General features: G+C 40.9%; 3 protein-coding genes across 4 annotated transcripts; all 3 read left to right on the plus strand.

Annotated features, from left to right (window-relative positions):
* Nucleotides 1-337: 337 nt before the first annotated feature.
* Nucleotides 338-10,703, plus strand: prkacbb (protein kinase, cAMP-dependent, catalytic, beta b). The gene is made up of 10 exons (XM_046408745.1): nucleotides 338-868; nucleotides 4,491-4,552; nucleotides 4,631-4,759; nucleotides 5,041-5,139; nucleotides 5,232-5,314; nucleotides 5,411-5,537; nucleotides 5,630-5,725; nucleotides 6,595-6,717; nucleotides 6,869-7,033; nucleotides 9,171-10,703. Exons 1-10 carry the CDS (start codon nucleotides 823-825, stop codon nucleotides 9,294-9,296), a joined length of 1,056 nt encoding a protein of 351 aa, XP_046264701.1. The 5' UTR covers nucleotides 338-822; the 3' UTR covers nucleotides 9,297-10,703.
* Nucleotides 10,704-11,514: 811 nt separating this feature from the next.
* exosc4 (exosome component 4) lies at nucleotides 11,515-13,273 on the plus strand. The gene is made up of 3 exons (XM_046408746.1): nucleotides 11,515-11,720; nucleotides 12,392-12,598; nucleotides 12,737-13,273. The coding sequence occupies exons 1-3, from the start codon at nucleotides 11,550-11,552 to the stop codon at nucleotides 13,094-13,096; spliced, it is 738 nt and encodes a 245-aa protein (XP_046264702.1). The 5' UTR covers nucleotides 11,515-11,549; the 3' UTR covers nucleotides 13,097-13,273.
* A 470-nt stretch (nucleotides 13,274-13,743) lies between these two features.
* Nucleotides 13,744-18,501, plus strand: gpaa1 (glycosylphosphatidylinositol anchor attachment 1). Of its 2 annotated transcripts, XR_006845037.1 has the most exons (14): nucleotides 13,744-13,894; nucleotides 14,262-14,379; nucleotides 14,508-14,687; nucleotides 15,078-15,189; nucleotides 15,333-15,480; nucleotides 15,569-15,670; nucleotides 15,821-16,017; nucleotides 16,164-16,360; nucleotides 16,503-16,656; nucleotides 16,851-16,922; nucleotides 17,026-17,222; nucleotides 17,413-17,583; nucleotides 17,677-17,984; nucleotides 18,286-18,501. XR_006845037.1 is itself a non-coding variant. In XM_046408220.1 (13 exons), exons 2-13 carry the CDS (start codon nucleotides 14,306-14,308, stop codon nucleotides 17,918-17,920), a joined length of 1,848 nt encoding a protein of 615 aa, XP_046264176.1. In that variant the 5' UTR covers nucleotides 13,744-13,894; nucleotides 14,262-14,305; the 3' UTR covers nucleotides 17,921-18,501. The 2 variants fall into 2 exon arrangements, 1 of the variants encoding a protein (XP_046264176.1); XM_046408220.1 differs by having other exon boundaries at nucleotides 17,677-18,501.
* Nucleotides 18,502-18,757: the final 256 nt, after the last annotated feature.

An 18,757-nucleotide genomic window follows, 5' to 3' on the forward strand; every position in this document is an offset into this window, starting at 1 on the left:
AATTAAACATATACAACATATGCCCAACCTGTCAGGTGGATTATCTTGTCCTCTAACACGGATGTAAACAAATTAGTTAACAAAATGTGAGAGACGCACGGTTTGTATGCATAAAAAAGTATTAGATCTGTTATTTAAACTCATGAAAAATGGGAGCATATTCATATTCAGTAACTATTTCAGTTTTAAAAAATCATTGTAGCTGCTAAAACACCAAAATGTTAGTTTATAATGACAAATCTATGTGTCTGCGCTTTAACCACGCCTGAAGGTGCAGTTATTAACAACCGGATTAGCAACAAAGTACGAACCAAACAATGAAGCCTGCGAAAGTTATATTTAGCCTCTAGTAAAGTCAGCAAAACGAGTATTCAAATGTCATCCTTTATCTGCGAAAGCGATCGGGATGCCTCAAAAACGCGGAAGCAAGTCAAGTTTGGTATCTTCACACAGACATCTCTGGCCAATCCAAATCCTACCCATGCCTGAATGCAGATGAGTATTGAGGGTTGGGGGGGGAGAGAGAGCAGCCCAGTCCGAAACAGAAGTGACCGCTAGCTTCATGTCAACCATACAGACGTTACTCAACTAGCCGGAGCGGAAATCTTTGACAGGGAAGAAGGAGAGGGAGAGATAGGGGGAGAGTGAAGGGTCCCGCTGGAAGGGATACTGCACTTCATTTCCGTGCGTTTGAACCGACTTCATGTTCATATCGACTTGAGTTTTACTTAATTTGAGGAGCTCTGGAATATCAGCTGCAGGAAGGTTAGTTAGCCACCGCCATCTCTTCTCAGTCGGAGCGACCACTGTGTCTTCCACACCATGGGGAACGCTGCCACCGCCAAGAAGGGCAACGAGCTAGAGAGCGGTGAGTATGGGCTGTTGTTTGGCCTCAGCCGTGTTTTATGTTGTATCGGGGCGTTTGACACTTATCGAGCCTCGTCGACGTAGATAGCTAGTCTGTTATAACACATGAACTGTCCGAAGTGGCAGCTAACGTTACAGTAAAACCAAGGAAGGGCCGTCCGTTATCCGCCGCACAGTTATCCCACAGTTATCGTCCTTGAGCCGACGATAAACGATCATGCAGGGAATTGTTTGTGTCGTTTTGTACATATAATTAATAAAAGGCCTAGCTAAGTTAGCTGGTAGCAGGAAGACCCCGTGGATGTTGTGGAGTTCTTACGTGCAAGGGGGTGGGGAAGAGGGACCACTGACAGTGTTAACAGCCTGTAAAGCTTGTTGGAGAGACCTCAAAACGTCGTTTATCGATAAATTCCACCCGTATTGATTTCACACGTTATTGGGCTGTTTGCATGCCAGCTGGAGCACAAGGAGAATCAGACTTGATGGCCAGCTAGCCTGCTAACTTTAGCTGTGAGAGGAAGGGGGGATTAGCCCTCTGAAGGCCCCTGTAATTTCAGTGCCTCTTGATGGTGGTAGCTGTTCAGGCCTGTACACACACACACATACACACAGAGTCAGCCTTGGCGTATAGTCGATTCCCATCTAAAGCCCGAGATAATGGCAAAAAATCTTCAGGCTAGCATCACCTCATCCTCTCCTCCGTGGTGTCATCCTTAACTTGGGTGAATAACAGTCAGGATGCGTTTCTTACTGTATCTTTAGCTGCAGTCTCAGTCAGCACAGCTAGCTGCATCAGACAGAAACTTTGCACTGACGATCTTAAATTTGCAGCAATAAACCACAAACCCATGAGTGATCGTTATAAAAAGGCTATAAACGTTACTCGAAGGCAGTGTGGGGCTGTTTCTGCCCAGGGCTTTACTGCCACATTTCATTCTTGGCTAAATAAACAAAGCTTTCCCTCTGTACAACGCTGTGACCAAATATGGTGAAGAAATGACAAATGCCCTCTTTCCATTCATAAAACTGGGACCTACTACTGTCTTTGCGACATATGCACAAACACGCTTGAGTTCCTGTCCCCTGTGTTTATTTAGAGCACCTTTTCTAATCTTGCTGTGGTAAAGGTGCATCAAGGCTCACTTCTCACACTCAGCTCGTCATTGACTGGAGCAGCTTGTCATCAGACCTTCGTCAGAGGATAAGGGGTATTACAAGCTTTGAAAGGTTTGACGTAACTAGGCCTAGGCAAGTGTTACTTTGCACTTGTCTACTTTGATGTGTGCAGCTTGTCAACATTGGGCATCGCATGTGATAAATCACAAATGTTTCCCTATGTCTGGTTGTAAACATAAAAACTGTAGGTGTTTATTGTGCCTTGCAGAATTAATTGGATTTAATGGCTCAAAATCAAGGCAGTTCTGCACTAAAATTGTCGACTACTTTCATGCATTTTTATAATCTTCAAAACATGCAGGGCATTCAGTTCGTTCAGTTTCATGCAAACTTTGTTGACCGTGGTGTCACTTTATGATGCAGTGAATGCGTTCCTTTTAGATTTATTGCCCTGCTGAGGGAGACCAGGCCGACACAGTGAGCCTTGCCAACCACAGACACCTAGACAGAGATGATCAGATCAGCAATAGTTCCCATACTGCCAAGCATTTCTTTTGAGTGTAACAATGATCCCTAGATCCTGCGGCGTGGCTAACTGTTAAACCTGTTTAAGCTGACACTGTGCCCTGAGCTGCAGATTTACCTGGAGTGTAGCCACTCTGACGAGGCGACCTGGTTACCTACAGTGCTGTATATAAACTAGAGTAACTGTGTTTATTGTATATAGCTGCCATGAGCTGGAACAGTTGGGAGGGGACCAACGCAGTCACACTCACAGTGAGATTAAACAGCTGCCACCATGACACCTGTTTTATTTCACTGTGCCCGTGTATTGTGTTACACTCTGTAGCGTAATAGGACAGACCGACATAACTGAAGCGTGTTATGTTTGATTTTGGCTTTGCTGTCAATAAGCTTGGCCAAATGCGCTGGCTTGGGATCATTTGATTTGTACCTCCAGGTGCGAAATGTCGGTGAGGCGTTACTGCGCTCAAAAAGACCAGATTCTTTAACGCTTCAAAATTTCTGTTCAGATGGGGCATTTTATGGTGTTTAAGGACTGCAGCTAATGATTAATTGGTCATCAGAAAATTAATCAAGAATTACTGAATAGTTAATTCACTGTCAAAGAAAAAATTTGAATATGTGCTGAATTTTACAATATATATTGGTTGGTTGTACATTTTGGGCTCCTGAAAATTGTAATGGTGAGTTTTTTGTTGTTTGTTTGTTTGTTTACAACTTTCTGACTTTGTACAGACACAAACAATTAACTCGGAAAATATATGCCCGGTTGATCAACAACGAAAACAATTTTTAGTTGCATTCTATAAAAAACCAAGAAAAACAGCAAATCTTTACAACTGAGAAGCTGAAACTAGGAAATGAGTGGCAGTTTTACTTTCCTATGGACTATCAAAATATTGATTATCAGAGTAGTCACATATTGTTTTTCCTCTCTACTGCTAATTGTTTCAGCTGTACTGCTAATTGTTTCAGCTGTATTTTTATTATACAGCTGTTATATAGCTGTAATTTTATTTTGAAGGTTTTCTTCTCCAGTACGTTTTATTATCTCGTCAATCTGACCTAATATGCACGACTGAATTTCTGCTACATGGCATTTTGGTACACCTGTTCTTCGAATGTCACAGTAGACACTCTGTCTCTGTTTAAATTCCTCAGATGAATGTCAGCTTTGTTTTCATTCCAGTTGCTTTTATTCACTACATATGCTTCATGTTTGTTGATGTGTTATACTTGTTGTTATGTACATGAACTCTATATTTCTCTCTGTCTTCTCTTCACCATCCATGTGGGTGATTGTTCCTGCAAAACCTTGGTGATCAATAGAGACTTTTGGTATGCTCATTCCTCCAAAAGATGACCAGAATGGCAGAACGGCATTGGTCTCATTGTGACAACTTGCTAGATTTGCTTGCTTTTTATTGTGTGCTTTGATAATAAGTGTGTGTTTTTGTTATCCACACTCTCTCAATCTGGATTTCCCATACATTGGTTTGTCTTTGCTTACCATTTTTACGCTGTTTTTAATAGCCTTTCCCCAAACTGTCTTAAGTGATGCACAAGATGCTCAGAAAAACCTCTCCTGTAATTCTCAGTGTTGTGTTTCCCCTCCTGTTTGAATAATGCTTCTAAATAACAGAAATATACTGAGTGTCTTGGCATGCATCACTAGTCCGCCTGTCTTGGATGTTGTTGTCATGTGTTTGTGTGCTTTGTTCTCTAGAACAAAGTATGTGATATTTTTAGTATCCCATTTGATTTATATCCAGATGAGAGTTGACTTTGCCCATATTCTTCTCTGTTGATTTACACTCCCCACATTTCTTCCTTTCCCTTTAGTACTATAACGTTTGTTTTTTTGCCCGTTAAATCTAAAACCCAATTGTGTTTTTATGTCCATAATCCAGTTTGTATCACTTGACAGGAGCTGTATGCTGACTAGGTCTGTTTTTGTTTCTTTTTTTTTTTAATTTATTTAGTGAAAGAGTTTCTAGCCAAAGCCAAAGAAGATTTCTTACGGAAATGGGAATGCCCACCACAGGTAGGAATGAAAAAAAACAACTTGATATTATTGGTAGCTACGTCTACAGAATAGGTTAACAGGTTGTTGTTTTCACAGAGCACAACGTGCCTAGATGACTTTGAGAGATTAAAGACCTTGGGTACCGGCTCATTTGGGAGAGTCATGCTGGTGAAACACAAAGGAACAGAGCAATACTTTGCCATGAAAATACTGGACAAGCAGAAGGTCAGTGCAAGCATACATCGAGCCTCATGGAACATTTTAAAATAAACAATGTTTGTTGACATGGGGAGTAAATGTGCAGTAACACATAATTAAAAATACCCTTTTATCTCCCTAAGAAAATGACGTTGAACAGTGTTGCTTTTGGTACCAAGGGATACAAGTAAAGTAATTAAGTAAATAAATAAATCACTAAAATCTTCGTTTCGTGTGTCTGCTCTCTCAGTTGCTACAGTCAGTGAGATTTGCCCGACAAGGTCATCTTATCTGCTTTTATCTGTCAGGTGGTGAAACTCAAGCAAATAGAACACACGCTAAATGAGAAGCGGATATTACAAGCTGTGAGCTTCCCCTTTCTCGTCAAACTTGAGTATGCATTTAAGGTACGACTTTTTTTTTTTTTTTTAATTTAATTTGGTGTCTGAAATTCCCTTATTCCCCTTGGAGCGTGGTTGAAGTTGCTTCTTACTTTTAGGACAACTCCAATTTGTACATGGTGATGGAGTATGTTCCAGGAGGGGAGATGTTCTCACACCTAAGAAGAATCGGAAGGTTCAGGTGAGTGCTATAACGTCATCGTGTCATTTCTACTGTGTCTTACACATTGATTAGTTCTTGGGATTGACACATTTCTTTCCTCCTCCTCCTCCATAGTGAACCACACGCACGGTTTTATGCCGCCCAGATAGTGCTGACATTTGAGTACCTCCATTCGCTAGATCTCATATACAGAGATCTGAAACCCGAGAACCTTCTCATTGACCACCACGGCTACATTCAGGTGAGCCTCAAAGCAACACATGAATACGTAATGCTGCTCTGTGTTGTAAGTCCAAAGCCCATGTATGGCATGTATGTGCTCATGACTTTTAGGTGACGGACTTTGGATTTGCCAAGCGGGTAAAAGGCAGGACTTGGACGTTGTGTGGGACACCGGAGTACCTGGCGCCAGAAATCATTCTCAGCAAAGTATGGAGCTCCTATTTTTTAATGCCTGAACAGATATTTTGATTGCAGGAACATTACAGTGTTCATTTACTGTTCTTTGTAGACACCTTTCTGTTTCTTTCATTTTTTTTTTTTTTTGCTTTGCACCAGATTGTTGGTCCTGTGCTAGTTAACTGCAACTGAAACATGGACCATATTTAGTGATGTTGAGGTTTTCCAGCACAGTCACAAAGGAGTTTTAAAAAAGATCTTAGGTGTCTTCATTAAAAGTCAGGCTTTTTTCTAGACTTGATACTATGCCTGATGAAACAATCATACAGGACAAAATCCACTCTCTAAGAGGAACTGCCAGTTGCTTGCATGGTCAGTTGCCTCAACAGACCATAAATGTAATGCAGCAAAAGGACACACCTTTTGTTTTTTTGTTATCTTAATTTTTATCAGTTAGAAAAACTCACTCTATACTATGCCAACAGCTCTCTCTGCTGGTAAGTAAAACCTGCAGCAGGATAAATATGAAAATACATGTACTCACAAGTAAAGTAGACATGTCAAGTTGAGGAAAAACACAACAGACTTGTGTATCATAAATGTATTGTATCTCAGACTGTGGACGGTGGATTTTTCATTTTAGTACATGGGTCTTATTAATAGATTCAGAAATATAATTTGCTAGTTTGTGTTGTTACAGTGCATCACAGTAAAATTACTGATGATAAGCATTTTATTAACGAGTGATTTTTCCTTGCTCTGTGTTTTAATTTGATCTAGCTAGTCACGACGTAAATATGCCGATCAAGTTCAAGTATGAAGTTTGCTCTCTGTGAGTAGTAGATGTTTTGTTTTTATGTCCTCTCAGTTATAGCAGTGTCTTTCTTGAATCCATTTAGGGCTATAACAAAGCTGTGGACTGGTGGGCCCTCGGAGTCCTCATCTATGAAATGGCAGCTGGCTACCCTCCATTCTTTGCAGATCAACCCATCCAAATCTATGAGAAGATCGTGTCTGGGAAGGTAAGCAGGTGTTTTTGGATATTTCTGTGTGAACAAAATAAAAGTCCCTCTTTTAATGTGTGCTTGTAGTTTGAGAATAAGTCAGGTATTGTAAATGTGTGCATGTACACGTACGAGAAATTCTCAAATGGTTTTTTCTTCCTCTTTCTAGGTGCGATTCCCCTCCCACTTCAGCTCTGACTTGAAGGATCTGTTGAGAAACCTGCTCCAAGTGGATCTGACAAAACGTTATGGCAACCTGAAGAACGGGGTGAACGACATCAAGGGCCACAAATGGTTTGCCACAACAGACTGGATCGCCATCTACGAGAGAAAGGCAAGACACCAGTACACATTTTGTAGCGACATCAAACACTGTATCCCCTCTAAAAACAAAGTTGATTAGATATTGATTTGTTGAAATAGATTTACTTTGCTAGTTGGAAAATTCCCAGTTCTGACGCTCCAACAGTATTACTTTATACTGATTGTTTTCTAGAAAGTTATCAGAGGGCCGTTCATCAATTCTCTTTAATTCATGGCCCCATGCGATGGTCATTATTTGCACATATATTTTTGCTTGAATCATAACATTGATTTCACGTCTGGCTAGTCAGATTTTTTTTTCTTTCATTTGGACATCACCCAGCGCCACAGTTAGCTGTGAGCTGTTAGGGCCTCATGCCATTTTGCAGGATGGCAGTGATAATGGAGCTCTTCGATTAATCAAAGTCGATAATTTGCCCTGGCCTGAATCTCATTGATCTGTTGATTCTGTTTAACCTTATTATTACACAGTTAAACTATGTGTTTTTTTTCTTTTGACTGGCTCTTTCTTATCAAAAACACCCATAAACCTGGCCCTTCTGTGGTTTTCTATTTATGTACTCCCCCCCCCCCCCCACTGCTTCCACATGACAAAATTCTGTGGTTTTACATAATGTAGAAACAGTAATAGGAAAGAAGAGATGTTTAACAAGGTTTGACACAGACACCAGGAACTCAGTTTTCCTTAATGCAGACATTTCCAATAATTCCAGAGCATTGTTAAGTCCATAGGTCAATACTTATTAAAAAAAGATAGACATCATTTCCAAAATCTGATGAAATATTCTGCTTCAATCCATATTTTTTGGTCTTTAGTCTAACTGCACCCACTGATATGCACCTGTGATATAAATGGGACGGCCCAGTAGCAATCTAAGAGCACCATGAATTTCATTAATATAACTAGCATAACAAATCAAATCTATTTCAGCTCTGTTACAAAATAAATTCTAATACTTTCTGTTCTGTTTCTGCATTTACTTGGTGCTGAACACCTCATCAAGGTGTCATGCCTTTATTGGATCAGTCTGCTGTTTGCTTGTATTTGGCATGTTAAACTCTTAGTTGATTTGTCAAATAAAGGAATAACTGATTTAATCTGATGAAACACTTTGAAAATACAATAATGTATTACAGCAGGCCCACGTATAGACACGTCTCTGATCCTGGCTAAAGCTGTCCATTTCTGTATCTTTCCACCTTTATTGTTCTTTCTCTGATAGTCAAACACACTACATGTTTAGTAAATACGCAGCTGATGGAGGTGGACTGACAACGTTGAAGAAGCACACACTGACATTTATTGACAACAGACTGAGCTGAACCTGAGAAAAAAGGGTCAGGAGCTTGAATGCTCAGTAAATGGTACACAGTGGCATTTCAGTGAGGTTCACAAGTTGTTTTCCTGAATATAGAAATGTTATGGGAATTAACATTTCTATATAGATATAGTATGAAAAACCATAACCAACAAAGGTGCTCCTTCGAGTCAATGTTTACAGGCATACGAAAACAAAATGGGGTGTGGTTGAGATGAACTAGTTTTTACAAAGTGTCTTCAGACCCCATTTAAAAGCACAAGTGTTTATAGCTGCTTCAGCTTGGCAGCGCTTGAAGGTGGGATGAAAAGCCTGCTGTAAAACAAAGGGGTGGAAGACACGATAATTGTAAAAATGGGGATTAAAGCGCACATTAGAAAAAACAGTGCAGGTCATCGCGTGAATGAAAAGAAAAGCTTGAGGGAGAAGTTTACTTGCTGCGCATTTTGTTGACGGGCGAATCTCCACATGAAGTGGGCCTGATTGTCGGTTTTTGCAGAAATTGTTGAACCACACTCTCCAATCTTAACGTCTAGACGATGCGGAGGGAGAAAGTTTCACACACTGACCACCTGACAAGTACACCTTTTAAGGCATACGGTCCCCTTTGAGCTGTCAGAATTCAGTGTATTTTAGCATCATTCCAGATGCCTTCTGACAGTGAGGTACATTCCTGTCAGCACGTTTGAAGTTTCTTGAAATTTCTCTGTCCTTCCACGGACAAATAATTGCCTTTCTTTCCTCTGTCATTTGTGTTTTTGTGATTGGCAGTGTAGACGTAAATGTGAATCCTGCCTGGTAAAAGATCTGTTGCTGGTGTTGTTGCAGGTGGAAGCCCCCTTCATACCAAAGTGCAGAGGCCCAGGGGACACGAGCAACTTCGACGACTACGAGGAGGAGGAAATCCGTGTTTCTTTAACGGAAAAATGTGCAAAGGAGTTTGCAGAGTTTTAGGATGCGAGAACATGGATATATCAGGGAAATATGGGGATCTTTGCACTCTTCTAAAGACTTGGGATGGAGCAGAGACCATCATTTTTCAGATCTACTACATAGTCCCTTCATTCCATAAAGCCGAATGAGGTCGCCATGATCCTTGGGTGCCGATAACCTCTCACTGTCATGTACACCTGCGTATTAAAACAGACACACCACTTTTTTTTCTTTTTTTTGTACCTACTCACGTTTTTTGTTTTTTTTTAACTTTGAAGCAGTTAGTCTTGGATGTTGTTACCCCTTTTAAAATGTGATTTTTTTTTCACTTTATGAGGAAAAACTGAGACAATGGCCAATAATAGTCTACATAATGTAAATGACTTGTCTAGGGCAGTCTGACACACAGTTAAATTGGTTGTAGACTGTCCCCTGTGGACGTCAGCGGTGCATATTTAACGGCCTGTTACAAGTCCACATTACATTGGCTGTTTGACCATTCTGGCCGGCTTTCAGAGGTAGCATTCCTCCTATGTGCATATCTGTCAGTTTCGTGAGACATTTGAACCCATTGAGTGTTGAAAGCATGACCAAATAGAAAACATTTGGTAACACAAGAAAAGAGGTCCTTTACTTTCTTTGCTTTTTTGACTAGAGAGCTGAGTCCTCAGACCCCAATGAAAGCATCCTTTCACCGTCTTCTTTGTATCCTGACGGAGGCACAGCAAACCATTGCAGAAATTAACAAGCCTTGTTACATTAGTAAAATGCAAATTCGGCTGTTTATTTGATCCTTTTGGATCTTTTAGTTTAAAAAATTGAAACTTTGTCATTTGGTTACTTACTGTTTTTTTTTTTTTTTTGCTGTGTCTAACATTATAGTCATATTGTCCCTAGATTTCAGGTGTGCTTATAAAGACCCTTTGTTATGAGTCTGTGGAACAATGTGATTCAGTAAATGGAAAAGAGTGAGGTGAAATCCTTTTTAGGATTTTTATTGAGTGTAATGTGAAGTTGAGGAGGTTGGTGTGAATAGTGTTGTGGCTTTATGCCTCAACATTGTTAGTGAAACCTTAAAAGAGTACAGAATTTATAATGTATTAAATCAAAGATGTTTTAAAATGTTAAGAAACAGGAAAACAAAACTGCATATTCACCCTATTCTCCTTGAAACCGCCCCCCTCCCGCCTGATGTCTTTGTTTCATTCTTATCAAAGAATGTAGATTTGCAACTTAGAGGTATGCATATTTGAAAGCTTGATTTCAAGGTACAGTTTTCCTCACAATACACTGGTTAAAAGACTGCTCCTTTGTATCACATGTAACCCTATTGTTAAACTCATTACATCATACGTATATACATTGTTTCATATATGTTTTTATTTATACACATTAGAGATGCTAATAAATTTTATTTTTAAAAGTGTTGAAGTTGTGTAACTCTTCATGCATTGTGCGACTGACTGACTGAGCAATTCTGTTCGACTGCTAACAAACTGTATCTTCTGATTTAACCACACAAAAGTCCAGAACAGCTGTGAGGGGTTTCATGTCTTTGTCGCAGTGTAGAGGATGCTAATGAGGTTTACTAATCAGGTTTCCCTGACAGATTTTCAGGGAATTTCAGTAGAAAAACAAACACTTACTTTCACTCTGCAAATGAGAGCAAAGGCCAGTTTTTCCGCTTTCATCGCTGCAAATATGTTCCCGTCACAGTGAATAGTTCTGCTGTTTCATACCAACACGTGAAGAAGAAAATTCCTGACAAAGTGAGAAGAGTTATTAAATGGCTGTTTGTATCCTGTTTGGGTTAGTAGGGCTTCAGCAGGTGCTTGGAACATGTACAGGCGATGTCCTTATTGACTGTGTCAAAGGTGTGAGTGACGAATAAATAAGAGAATTAACAATGAGAAAAACGAGAAAAAATTGGTTATTCTAGTCCACAATTGTGTTTCTTTTTACTCTTTTTTTAATTTAAAGGTTAATTAAGAATCAGTCAACTAACGAGGAAGGATTAGTCATACAACTTTTCCCCCCTTTATGCAGAGTAACAATATATGTCTTATATACAAACACTGCTTATACTAAATGATAACTATATGGCGAAATATGAAACGACTGCTTTGTTTCAAGGGCAACAACAACAAAACCGCGTTCCCAATCCCAAACTTGGTATGTTTTGGGTCGCCTGGCTTGCCGTACTTCATTCAGGGAGTGAGTGTATGGGTAATGCAGTACAGAAGCGGACACGTGGGGTGTTGCGTTGGCGGAAACATGGCGGGCCTGGAGCTGCTGTCTGATCAGGGATACCGAATAGATGGAAGAAAAGCTACCGAGTTGCGGAAGGTTCAAGCCCGCATGGGTGTGTTCGCTCAGGCTGACGGCTCTGCGTATTTAGAGCAGGGAAACACGAAGGCTCTGGCTGTGGTTTACGGTCCACATGAAGTAGGTATCATGGATGGAGGACTGCGGGTTAGCTCACAATAAGGCTGGGAAAAACTACCATTTGACTTCATAGCGGGCTAATGCTGTTGTTTTCGGGATATGGATATGTTTTAAACGCGTACTACACTTCCCATCATGTTGAAGAAGAGAAAAACTTTCAAATTAGAGGTTAAATAGGATGCAAACATCAAATGTTTTGGTCAGTAATACATGTTGGATTAAGGTTCTGAATCAGTACTGGCCCGAATTAATGTTTACATTTCTCTGACTGTTTGATGGTCTAACCGACAGCCAAATAGGACTGGACGATGTAGCTAACGTAAACATCACGTTGTTGTTATTATTACATGATAAACACTTCCTGAGCACTTTATTATCCACAGTTATACGCGTTAATCCATTCCAGTGCTGCAGCTCTGCCACATATTCTGCACGTACTAAGATTATAATGGGCAGTTTTTTGAGGGTTGTTAATTCAACTATATATTCTTAGAGATGTTGCTGTACTAGACTGCATTATGTAAAGAGTTTTTAAATGTGTTTGACAAAACATTATAAACATTCTCAGCATTTTGTTTTCACAGTTGTGTACCCACAGTGTATCCCATTATTGCTTACTTAGGAGCAAGGAAATAAAATGTTAATGGTAATGTTGTTAATGCCACCCATAGATTCGAGGTTCACGCAGTCGGACTCGTCACGATCGGGCTGTTATCAACTGTCAGTACAGCATGGCCACGTTCAGTACAGCAGAGAGGAAGAGGAGGCCACATGGAGACCGCAAGTCCACTGAGATGAGCCTTCACCTGAAGCAGACGTTTGAAGCTGCTGTGATGACCCAGCTGTACCCACGCTCTCAAATAGACATCTATGTCAAGGTTATTGTGGAACAGTAAGAGGTGGATTTGATGTGTTGGGTGTTGATAGTGTAGGGAACACCCAGGGCCAAAATACTGATCCTGTGACTTGTTTGTTGTGCTGAAATGCATGCAAATCTTTTCTTGTCTTGCAAACAGATTCTGCAGTCAGATGGAGGGAACTACAGCGTGTGTGTGAATGCTGCCACTCTGGCGGTGATTGACGCCGGCATCCCCATGCGGGACTACGTGTGTGCCTGCACGGTCGGGTTTGTGGATGAGACACCCCTTGCTGACCTTTCTTATGCAGAGGAAAGTGGAGGAGTGAGCTCTCTTGCTTTAGCACTGCTGCCGCGGGGCGGACAGATCGCTCTGCTACAGATGGATGCCAGACTACATCAGGACCACTTAGAGGCTCTGATCGAAGCTGCTATGACAGCTTGTAAAGGTGTGAGCAAGGTGCTGGATGAGGTGGTTCGACAACATCTCCAAGAAGTTTCTGTGCTCTCCAGAGAGTGAAGCAGGGACAAAAGCTGAACATCTAGATAGGTTATGGTTGCAGACTGGAACCTGTTATTGGACTTAATGGAGAGGAATGATGGGAGCAATTAATCTTTTTTATGTGTTCATGGAAATTCTGCTTTTGTACAGTTTATATGTGGTGAAGCTAATAATAAATATGCTAGTCCAGCATCATTTGTGTGTTGCTTCTTGGTTATTCACTTGTGAGTAGTTGCATCATGTATTAAAGTAATTAAAGGTATAATCTTTAATTGTAATGCAGACAAAATGGTAAAACCGTAAAAAGGTACAAAAAACAATTACAACAAAAGACGTGGAGTTATTTATGTTTTAGATGCTGGTAAATTTTTGTGTACATCAGCATTGCTTCCGAACTGCAATAAAACTTAAAATAATTATTGGAAACCAAATTCTGACTTGGGATCTGTGAGTTAAAATCTAAAACTGTGTATCTAAAATGCGTAATTAATCATTTTAAAAACTCGAATTGTGCTTTTAATATACAAAATGAATGGTTTAACAATTTAAATAGCTGAGAAAGAGAAATATTATAATGTTGAAATCAAAACGAATAAGAAAAAAAACTAAAGCTGCGTTTTTTAAAGTTTCATCACATTTCATTTTATTCCGATTTACAGCTGTTTTGTTTTGTTTTGTTTTAGCTTGTTTCCTTGACCGGAAATCGGTCCGTCGTTTTAGTGTTCCCACAAGAACAAGGAAATTGAAACAGCCGCCACTGCAGTGAACAGACCCCACCTCTGCAGGTGGATGTGACCTGCTTTACCCCGGAAAGAGGTATGCATTCATACATATTATGTGAAATATAAAAAAACTGAACACGCAACTGTCATAAAAATCGCCTTCGTTGAGCACAACTGTGTAAAATACTTTAGCATTTCGCGACGCCGGACAGCTAGCTAGCTAGCAGCAAGCTAATCATTGCTGTTAGTACGATGACAATGGGTGACAAAAAGTGATTTCACAACTCGAGCTGAATGGAAACCCATTTAATGATCTGCACAAATATATTTTGCAGCGAACAGAAACAGATAAAACCCATTATGTCTAATTTTACGGCTGTCAGTCTCAGTATTAATTGATGTATAATATGAAGTGTATAGTTTATAGGTATTTACAGTTACAGCACGTCTGCTGCCTTCAGGGTTCAGTGTATCCAGGCTCCAGTACGTTACAACGGACAACAAGATGGGACTGCTGTCTGACCCAAACAGAAGACGGGCTTTGATTAATCTGCTAACCCGCCTTAATGCCCCAATCTGGTGAGTCAATAGTCGTATCGAGCCTAATGTACAGAAGTGAAATCTGAAATGCACCAGGGCCTTTTTTAAATCCCTGTGTTAATAACTTCAATGATTTTTGTCACTTTTATTCCATCTCTCCACCTTAGTGTTGTCTGCTACATGGCTGGTGTGGCCTGGTTCATGGGGTTAGCATTTGAGCCTTTCACTCTGCGGACATACATGTCAGAGAATGCCATGGGGTCTACCATGGTGGAGGAGCGCTTTCCAGCAGGGGAGAGGGCCCTGGCCACGGCCAGAGAGTTTTCAGCTCATAAAAAGAAAGCAGAGTAAGTAATGTAAAGGTACAAATAAGAAAGATGCAACATGAGTGATTAAGTCAGTTTATAATGCTGATCTGATCATGGTGACTTGTTTTCAAGAGCATGGAGGGTCTGTATTGATCTGTGCCAAATGAAATGGGTTATTGTGAACAACAATCTGTGGCTATTTGAGAATTATTTTACACAGCTGAGTTCAGTGTACTTACTTAAGACTATAATTAGCACATTTGTGTTAATTTATTAAGAATTTAAATTAACAAATGTAAACATAATTTGTTGAATGTGTGATGCTAAGTGTTTCCACACGATTTTAAATGTTTCTATTATTTTGACTTTTAAGTCCAATAATATTTGCTTGATTCCTCCAGTCTAATGTGACCAGCTGTTTTTCTGCAGTGGGATGCCAGTGGATTGGCTGGTGAAGACCATGCAGGCTCGAGGGCTGGAGGTGTTTACCCAGAGGTTCTCTCGCACGTTGCCCTTTCCTGATGAAAACAAAGAACGATATGTGAGTTTGTGATTGAAGATTTATGAAATGTTTGTATTAACGGCACTTTGTCACTCACATTTCTGCTCTCAACTGGTTTTTATAGTATTTTTATGCTTATTCCGTGGCTGCTCTTCATCTTTCTCAATCCTGTCTCCTCTCAGATGGTTAAAGGCACAAATGTATATGGGATCCTTCGAGCCCCCAGAGCTCCACGGACTGAAGCCCTGGTGCTGAGTGCCCCTTGCTCTCCAGGCGACAACAACAACCAGGCAGTGGGGCTGCTGCTCGGCCTGGCACAGTACTTCAGGAGTGAGTGTGGAATCCACAACCCTCTGGGCCGTTTGAATGACATTGAGGTGGCATTTTTTGTTTCAATGGCTGCTGTGTTCCTCAATAGATCAGATTTACTGGGCCAAAGACATCATCTTCCTTGTCAATGAGCATGATCTGATTGGTATGCAGGCCTGGCTGGAGGGTTACCACCACACCAACACTACAGGTAATCACCAGCATACATCAAGTCACAAAACACATCAACAAATACTATTCAAAAAAGTATTTAATTATTCTCCCCATTGCAGATATGTAAAAAAAAAAACTGTATAAAAAAACTGCTCAGTTTACTTTTCTTCTGTAATGGTACATCCAGGTATGGATTGGTCCCCTCTTCAAGGCCGTGGTGGTTCAATCCAGGCAGCTCTGTCCCTCGAGCTCAGCAGTGATGTCATCACCAGTCTGGACCTGGTACTGGAAGGCCTCAACGGCCAGCTTCCAAACCTGGATTTAGCCAACCTCTTCTATGCCTTCTGTCAGAAGATCGGAGTCCTCTGTACCATCCAGGGCAAGGTGAAGGCTTGGGATGAAATGTAGCAGAAATATGACACATTTTCTCTTCTACCACGTGTTTGGTGGGCAGAATGGTGCGATAACTCGAGGTTGTCTTTGTATAGGATAGTTTTTATTCTTTCTTCCGTCTGTGAATGTTTCTGCAGCTGCAGAGGAATGACTGGGACAGTGTGTCGGGCTACAGCCATTCAGTCCAGACCATGATGCTGATGGTGATGAAGCAGGCCAGTGGGCGTCCTTGGGGGGATCATGGGCTTTTCCTGCGATACCACATTGAGGCTGCCACCATCAAGGGCATCAACAGTTTCCGTCAGTACAAGACTGAAGCCACCACTATTGGCAGGTCAGAGCAAGAATTTGCTGACCTTTCTTTGTGTTTTTAGTTTAAAGTTTTCATGCACTTAATCTTTTTTTGTAGATCTCACCTTCGTAGGTTGACGCTTAAGTTTTGGTTTTGTTGTTTCTTTTATTTGTCTGTCCTCTAGGCTCCTGGAAGGAATGTATCGTAAGCTGAATAACCTCCTCGAGCGCCTTCACCAGTCTTACTTCTTCTACCTCATGCCGTCCCTCTCTCACTTTGTTTCCATTGGTTATTACATGCCAGCCTTTGGCCTCCTCGCTGTCATCCTGCTGCTTCGCGTATCCTTTTGCAATTATTCTAATTTCTGTTTGGTTTAATCTAAAAATACGACACAGAAAAGCTAATGAATGTACTCAGATGTACCCAGAGGCTACCCAAGTTATTGATTACGTGATCAGTGTGTTTTTCTTTTGTAGCAACACTGTAATTCACGCATCCTCGATTGCCAGATTTGCCCTTGACTATCATACAGGCCTTAGACCTGTGGGTTCAACTTGCAACTCCACCTCCAAGAACAGAAGATGGAGTCGCTGATGCTGAGCAGGTTGGACACAGACACGTTACATCGAATTGGACAGAAATTAAACTGTTTACTTGTAATGAGTCTGTTAAATCCCCACTTTAATCAAATCTGCTTCCTCTCTCAGATGTCCGGTCCAGGAGTGCTGTCGGTGTTGACTCCCCTGGTGATCAGTCATTTGACTGGAGTAGCTTTGTACACTTTGCCAATCCACTTTCAGGAAATGGCTGTGGAACACTTCCCGGTGTCTGAGACAGAGGCTGTGGTCCTGACAGCTATTGCTGTTTACACAGCCGGCCTTGCTTTGCCACATAATACACACAGGTAGCTACGCTCTGATTTTTGACATTTGATTGAATTTCTTCCTCACTATATGCCTTTCAAAGGTGCATTTTCTTGGTCTGAAAGACGCCATCACAAGTTGAGAGATAATATTTTCTGAGCTGACTTTCTTAACGGAATGTAATACACAAAGGCTAATTTCTTTGTATTTTCTGTTTGACACGTTTGTCAGGCTCCTGTCAGGCGAGGGGACAGAGCAGGGCTGGAAAGTGCTGAAGCTGGTAGCTGTGCTGTACCTGGCTGTGCTGCTTGGTTGCACCGCCCTCATCAACTTCTCTTTGGGCTTCATCCTGGCTCTCACCCTGGTGCCTGTGGCTGCCTTCGTCACACCCCACATACCAAAGTAATACACCTGCACAGACTCTTTGGCCACCGTAACTCCTGTACTTCCATCGTTTAGCCAAACTTCACTGCTCTCCTCTTCTTCTCCCATTAGGTTTCTATCGGCCTTCATCATGGTCATCCTCAGCCCAGCCTGCACGCTTCTATTTTCTGTCTTTTTCTTCCAAGAGCTGCAGGAAATGCCTGTCAGCTTCCAGGAGGGTTGGTTGCTCTACCTATCGGTCATCTCACAGGGCATCCTGGACCACTTCCTGTATGGCTCACTGGTTTACCCACTCATAGCCCTGCTAGTCTATCCTTGCTGGCTGCTATTCTGGAACATCCTGTTCTGGAAATAAATGCCAGCCATACAGGACTGCCGAAGGCTTTCATGAGAAGGAAAACCCTCTGAAGTGTTCTCAGGTTTGTCTTCACTGTGGCAAATGTGAACGACAATTAAATCCACTGTTTGGAAAAGAGGATGTTATCTATAGTTGACTTGTAAAGAATGCAGTGACTCCATTTTTTGGGGGGGGGGATATTTTGTTGGTTCAGTATCAACTTTAAGTTTTCAGTTCTTTAAACACTGGACTGTACATCTAACAAATAACAAGTGAAAGATGGGACGGTCTTTTCACAAGTAACTACAAAATGTTGGAGTTTCATTGGGATTTTCTTTGAGGTACATAAAGAAGATGAACTGCACTAATTTTTTTTTTTTTAGCTCTTGTTTGATCGGGCAGGATGTTGATGGATGAACGGCTGTCGGAATGGAAGAAACAACGTGTTTGGTTTGTTGCCCGTCTCTGTTACGATGTCTCTACATCTGCATCTGAACAAGCCATTACAACATCCAGTATTTTTATACTTGTTTTGGTAACCGTCTTTGAAACATGTTGAGTTCATATTTATAAATGCCAAATTAAAAGATTGAAAAGTTTTTCCTAGTGTTTCACGCATTATACTGTACTTAACCTGACAATAAGTCATGCGATTTTAAAAATGCCTTCAATTCAGTATTTTTACATTAAGGTCTGTATAAGGGTTTTGTGTGTACAGATAAAGCAAAAATTACAGTCGTAGATTATAAAGAGGTGGTTGCTGAAATTCAAAATGTGGGAAAAATTGAACGCTTGAACCTACATTTCCCACATTTCACCACGCCGGCTTCTTTTGGTTAAAAACGTACCTCATTA

The sequence above is a fragment of the Scatophagus argus genome, chromosome 13 (genome assembly GCF_020382885.2).
Source record: "Scatophagus argus isolate fScaArg1 chromosome 13, fScaArg1.pri, whole genome shotgun sequence".
Lineage (NCBI taxonomy): Eukaryota > Metazoa > Chordata > Actinopteri > Scatophagidae > Scatophagus > Scatophagus argus.